General features: G+C 43.5%; 1 protein-coding gene across 1 annotated transcript in view; it reads right to left on the reverse strand.

The window, feature by feature from the left end:
- Window positions 1-783: 783 nt before the first annotated feature.
- The window catches only part of Pole4 (DNA polymerase epsilon 4, accessory subunit), a 29958-nt gene continuing 23655 nt past the window's right edge, over window positions 784-7086 (reverse strand). Inside the window, exon 4 of the mRNA XM_031382251.1 lies at window positions 784-950. Within this exon, the coding sequence (XP_031238111.1) occupies window positions 784-950 (167 nt within the window). The remainder of the gene's footprint in view (window positions 951-7086) is intronic.

Raw genomic sequence — 7086 nt, forward strand, 5'->3', positions numbered from 1 at the left:
AGGAATCTGATTTTAGGCTAGAACAAAGAAGTAGGCTTCAGGCAAGAATATGACTTTGGGCTAGGTGAGGGAAGTAAGCTCAGATATCTTGGTCATCCTGATAAGCCCTTGGAAACAGTGATCGCAGGACTTTATTGCTTGTTTATTCTTTGATTATTTGTGTTTATTGTCTTGCTTATTCCTCAAGCTAGAACTGACCTTATTACTTGCATGTAATTAAAATGGTATAAAAGTAGATTAGGAAAAAAATAGACCTGCCTCAGCCTCAGAACTGGCTTGGGCATGCTACAATGTTGTCTAATTGTCTTTTTTCTTTTTAATCCTCACTCCTGGAGAACCTGTTGATTGACTGAGCTGGCTTGGTCAAAGTAGAATAAATGGAATAATAACTTATAAAATAGTCAGGGAGAAGCCAAAGCTTATGACCTAGATATTTGTAATTATAATTTGAGTCTCAGGGTCATTATTCTGTAAACTTGAGACCAAGAGAAAAGTAGCTCGTTACACCTAATGACATTCTACTATGCTCATAGATCCACGAGTTGCTCAGCCATCATCAGAGAAGCTTCCTCCCAAAGCATATGAGAATAAATACAGAGACCCACAGCCAGACAATGTGCAGATGAGAGATCTTCAAACACTCTGCATGAGCTATCTGTATAGTGGCAATTTTGGTTTCTTTGAAAAACAGAAATATAAGAACATGTTTTTGCATTAATCCTTGGTATGGAATGGGGTTGGTTCAGACTGTCCACAGTAGCTGACTATGATTTGTCTCATGCTCTAGCAGGGGTGTGATTTTGCCAACTGCAGATTGTTTCCGTGATAGTGTGACCTCTGGAATTCTGGGTACTCTTCAGAGAGTATATAAAGGCTAGGGTCCCGAAAGGCAAGGTAGGTTGCTGTTTGGTAGCTGTTGATTGCTCTTGGTTGCAGTTTGTTAAATAGTCATGTGCAAAGAAGAAACAATAAAAAGAAAGTAGATATCCTGACAGCGAAGATCAAACTTGCCCCAAGGAACTTGATGCCCCTAGGAAGTAGTCTAACGATAATGTCTCCCACTTTCCTCTTTATCCTTGTTCTCTCCCTTCTAGGGTTAGTGGGTTGAAAGGGTAGAGGAAAAGGGATGAAGAAAGGTGAAAGAAAAAAAGAACCCACAAAGTAGTCAAAGTCCAACTACATGTCTCCACTAACCCCCTCCCATCAAGGCTCAGGGAACCCTGCAGAAGAAGAGACAAAAAGACTGTAAGAACCAGAGGGGTTGGAGGACAACAAGGAAACAAGGCCTTTTGAACATAACAGAACTGAACGTATGAGCTCACAGAGACTGAGGCAGCATGTACGGGGCCCACACAGGTCTACACTGGATGGTGTCCTGGAGCTGAGAGGATACAAGGACACACGTCCCCCATTGCTAGTCCAGAAAGTAGCTCCAACTGATAGCCAACTGCAAATGAAAAATTTGTTGTTTCCAAAGGAGTGTCACTGGGGAAACTTAAGTGTAGAGCCCCATGCCCAGCAGTAGATGGCCAACACAAAACTAACTCAGTGGCAGCTTTGGAGGTTCTTCATTGTATAAAGCTGCATCACAACTTTCTTTTTCTTTTTTTCTCTTTCTTTTGTTTACCTTACAGGTCCTCTGGTCCTTTGTGTGTATGTCTTCTAGTTCTGTATTTTTATGGATTCCTGTGTATACAAACGTGTATCTCTGCATCTATGTGTGTTTCTCGTGCTTTTTCTTTAACTATTTTTCTTCCGTTTGTTTTGTCCTGCTCTAACTTATTTGTTCTTGTTTTTACCTTATTTTATTCTATTTTATCTTCTTATTAGCCCTTAGATGCCTGTTTGTTTTCTAATGAGAAACAAAGACAGCATGGATCCAGATGGGAAGAAAGAAACTGAGTGAATTGGGGGAGGGGGAACTATAACCAGAATATATTTTAGGGGGAGGAGGGAATCTATTTTCAACTAAAAAAAAAAAAAAGACATTCTTAGCATAATGGTGCTGAACCAGCCAAGGAGACTGAGCAGTGAGTGTCAGGGGAAACTGCAGAGAGGGTGCGCTTTTCTCCTGCTTCTGTTAAGAAGTTAGACACGAAGGCCACGGGCTTTGCCTCTCTTGCTCTTTTTATTTTTTCTTATTACTTTTATTTTTTACAGTCCAGTCATTGCCACCCTCCTGCTCTGCCCTCCCACAGTTCCTCATTCCATTCCTCCTCTCCTGTCTCCAAGAGGATGGTCCCCCACTAGGCCTCCCCACTCCCTGGAGCCTCGATTCTCTCAAGGGTTAGGCGCAACTTCTCCCAAATGAGGCCAGACCAGGCAGTGTGTTCAGGACCTTAGACCAGCTCCTGTATGCTGCTTGGTTGGTGGCTCAGTGTCTGAGAGATCTCAGGGTTCCAGGTTAGCTGAGACTCCTCCTGGTCTTCCTATGGGGTCGCCCTCCTCCTCAGCTTCTTTCAGCCTTTCCCTAATTCAACTGCTGCCCATGCCCTGGACTACTGCTGCCCAACCCTACCTGCCCTTAGGGGTTGGAGATGAGTTGGCGAAGAATCAGGGACACAGACTCTGGGAGGAGGTGAGAAAGACTACAGCAAACTCCCTGAACACTGCTGCAACCTTTAATACCCTCCATTCATGCCCCCATTGGTCCCAAGAAAGAATCTCTTCTAAACAGCAGTTCCTGATATTGTCTACACCAATATCTTTGCTCTCTTGGGTAGTCTTCAATCAGGTCCTCCTGCAGGAGATGCTTTTGCAGCTGCATGGTCCCTGGCATTTGCATAGAGGCAGCCCCACTGTTGCTGCTACATTCAACCACAGGGGTCCCTGACTTCAGGACAGTGGTTGGGTATATGTATCTGTGGCTGTCTCAGTGGAGACAGCCTATTGGAAGGCAGCCATGCTAGGCTCCTGTCGGTAAGCACACCATAGCATCAGTAATAGTGTCAGGCCTTGAAGCCTCTACTCGAGATGGATCCCATCTCGCTGAACTGCCTTTCTCTCAGTCTCTTCTCCATTTTTGCCCCTGCAGTTCTTTTAGACAGGAACAATTCTGGGTCAGAGTTTTTGACTGTGGGACGGCAACCCCATTCCTCCACTTGATGCCTTGTCTTTCTACTGGAGGTGGACTCTGTGAGTTCCCTCTCCCCACTGTTGGACATTTCGTCTAAGGCCCCTCCCTTTGAGTCCTGAAAGTCTCTCACATCCCAGGTCTCTGGTACTTTCTAGAGGGTCCCCCCACATCCCACCCCACCCCCAGGTTGCATATTTCCATTCATTCTGCTGGTCCTCAGGACTTCTCTCTGGTCTCTCCCCAAGCCCCCCAATACCTGATCATGCTCCCCTTTTCCCCTCCCCCTCCTCTCTCCCACCCAGGTCTTGCCCTCTCCCTGCCTCCCATGATTGCTTTCTTCTCCCTCCCAAGTGGGATTGAAGCATCCTCACTTGCGCTCTTCTGCTTGTTAACTTTCTTGACTTCTGTGGATTATATCATGGGTATTCTGTACTTTTTTAGCTAATATCCACTTATTATTGAGTACATACCATGCATGTCCTTTTGGGTATGAGTTATTTATTATTCATGTTTTTATTACTTAGTACTCAAGTTTTACTCTTCTTTCAAATCTTGAAGCTGAGTGGTTGGTCCCCCTTTCTCTGCTCTGGCTGATAGTCTTCAAAAGCTTCTCAGTCTAACTTTATTAAAAGTATCTAAATTTTTGTTTTTTATTTAAATGTTTTATCAAGTGGAAATGAGGACCAGTGTGAGGTCAGCAAGCTGTAGTAACATTGGTTATTGTGGTGTTAGCGTTAGTGCTTGGAGAAAACCGGAGGGAAAATAAATGGTGAAGATGCAGTTGTGCTTCCCATAGGAAATGACGCCGGGCCGTGGTGGCGCATACCTTTATTCCTAGCACTTGGGAGGCAGAGGCAGGAGGATTTCTGAGTTCGAGGTCAGCCTAATCTACAGTGTGAATTCTACAGGACAGCCATGGCTACACAGAGAAAGCCTGTCTTAAAAAAACAAAAACAAAACAAAAACAAAAACAAAAAAGAAAATGCCAGGAGCAGCAGCTGGGTAAGAAGCATGAAAAAAAGGACCGGAAATGTTCAGATAAGCTGTGTAGGGCTCCCTGCGTTCCTCAGTGAGGTTGGTTTCTTTTCCTCCCCAGTTGTGAGAAATGAATTTAAGGCCTCACTAGACAAACACTCTCCTACTGAGCTATATTCCCAACTCTCAGCTATGATTTTTGATCTAAAAGAAAAAGTGACCTGTAGTTCAAACAATATATTCTATTGCATGTTTTAAAACCAGTTTGGAGAGATGGCTCAATAGTTAAGAGCACAGGCTGCTCTTCCAGAGGACCTGGGTTCAATTCCTAACACCCATCTGGCAGCTCAGAACTGTCTGTAACTCCAGGTCCAAGGGATTTGACAGCCTCTCACCAATGCACATAAAATAAAAATTAAGTAAATTATTTTAAAAACAGTTAGGAAAAATAAATAAAAAGCAAAAACAATCAGTTTTAATAAATGTTTATTCATTTAAAAGCCAAAAAGAATGAAAGAAAAATTTATAGACATGAATTCTAAGGGGAAAGTGAGAAATCTGAAGAAGACATTTTACCTTCATTGCATTACTTTTTACATATTTTTAATTATTGTAATAATGTTGTGTGTTACTTTTATAACTAAGCTAAATCCTATTAATACATTTTAAGATCTGAGGAGGATTTAAGCACATCCAGTTCAAAAGACTTCACTGGCATAACAGCCAAGTCAAATGTCACAAAGTTACAACACACATTACTTAGAATGATTCTGTTCACAAGAGCAACCAGAATAAAATTCAAGATGCTGGCAAAATCTGCAAGAAGCAAACTTTAAAGTTCTACTGAGGAACATAAAAGAATAATTGGATAAATGGAAGAGCAGACCCCACACTTGAGAAACTCAATAATTTTAAATTGTTGATTCTCCCTAAATTAAACTATAAATTTAATACTGTCTCAATAAAAGTGACAACAGAGCAGAGGGATGTGGCAAGCTGTTTATAAAGCACATATGAAAAAATGAAAAATGGAAAACTCTTTGTGTAAATATGCATGTGCCCCTGTGAGTGTGTGCACACATGGACAGAGGCTGGGAGCTGACCTCGGGTGTCTCCCTCAATCATTTTCCCACTTTCTCTTTTGAGATAGGGTCTTTAACTGGAGCCCGTCCATTCAGCTAGACTGGCTAGCCACCAAGTTCCAGGGGAACACTTGGCTCTCCATCCCCTTGCTGGGGTTACAAACGTGTCTACTGCACCTGGATTTTTATGTTGATGCTGGGGATCTAAACTCAGGTTATTGTTGGCACTTTGCCTGCTCTCCCCAGGCACAGGAAAACTTAGCCTGCTAAGTTCTACACTTCTACACCCTGAGTACTGGCTGATTAGGTGTCAACTTGACACAAGCTGGAATCATCAATTGGGAGGGAGCCTTAATTGAGAAAATGCCCCCCATAAGATTGGGCTGTAGGCAGGCCTTTAAGGCATTTTCTTAATTAGTGATTGATGGGAAAGGGCCCTGCCTATTATGGGTGGTGCCATCTCTGGGCTGGTGGTCCTAGGTTCTATAAGAAAGTAGGCTGGCCAGAGGTGGCAGTGGTTGCAGTAGTTGGATCTCTGTGAGTTCAAGGCCAATCTGATCTACAAAGTTAGTTCCAGAACAGCCAGAGCTACAAAGAAAAACCCCATCTCAAAAAAGGAGAAGGAGGAGGGGGAGGAGGGAAGGGAAGGAAGGAAAGGAAGGAAGAAAAGAGAGAGAGAGAGAGAGAGACAGAGACAGAGACAGAGACAGAGAGACAGGCAGAGAGACAGAGAGACAGAGAGACAGAGGGAGAGGGAGAGGGAGAGAGAGAGAGCAGGCTGAGCAAGCCAGTGAACAGCTCCCCCTCTGTGGTCTGCACAGTTCCCTGCCTCCTGCTCTGCTTGAATTCCTGTCCTAATATCCTTTGCCAATAAACTGTGATGTGGAAGCTAAGCTAAATAAACTGCTTTCTCCCAAAATTACTTTGGTCATAGTGTTTCATCACAGCAAGAGTAACCCTAACTAAGACACCATGCTAATAATTAAAATCACTTAGAAGACTTCTACACAAATATAGAAATTGAGACACAATTAAGGAAATGCTGACATAATGAACAAAGTGTAAATAAAAAATACAAAGAAAATAAGAGGGACCAAGGACACAAAGCTAGGTGACCTGGGTGAGCAGAAGGAAGAGTGGTTTGCATGGCCAGGCCTGGGAGTCTGGAGCCGTGCAAAGAATGGCCAGAGGAAGTAGGAGTAACACAGAGGACTGAAAACAGAGATTGAGAGACTGCTTGGGAGTCTGTTCACAGGGCTCTTAAAACCCCTTGCATCTTCCTAGCCCTACTCCCTAACCATCCCAGCCATTCATTTGTCCTCCAGAGTTACATAAAGCAAAAATCTAACATGATTTTCAATGTACCATCTGTGACTTGTTACAGGAGGCTAGAATAAAGAAGTATTCAGATGCAAGGACTATTCAGAAGGACCTAGGCATGTATTGTCCTGGCAACCTCTGGAGAAGCAAGTGCCTCTCCTGTTTGCATGAGCATGGGGCATGCTGGAGGAGCATCTTCTTGCCTATTGGATCCTGTGTGTTCTGAAGCTGAGGGCTCCTGGACCACACAAAGCAGCAGGGCACTACAGCAGTAGCTCTAGTTAAGCACAGCTGAAGGGGCTCCAGGAACCCTGGGAACCCTTAGAAAACCAATGAGATCTTTTTGAACTACATATCCACATGGACTCTGATTTTCTTTATATATTTTGACTAAAATGACACTTGTATGAACATCTAGCTGCATTCTAGTCACGCCTAAAGAGATTTACAAAACTACTCAGCTAGGTTAGCCCTGGGCATAAACACTTTGACATCTTTGTTCATGGCTGCTTCCATTCACAATAGCCAGGATCTGGAACCAGCCTGGTTGAACTTCACCTAATACACAGGTAGTCAAAATGTGGTGCACACATACAATGGAACTCTACTCAGCTGTGTGTGTGGGGGGGGGGG

The sequence above is a fragment of the Mastomys coucha genome, unplaced genomic scaffold (assembly GCF_008632895.1).
Source record: "Mastomys coucha isolate ucsf_1 unplaced genomic scaffold, UCSF_Mcou_1 pScaffold20, whole genome shotgun sequence".
NCBI lineage: Eukaryota > Metazoa > Chordata > Mammalia > Rodentia > Muridae > Mastomys > Mastomys coucha.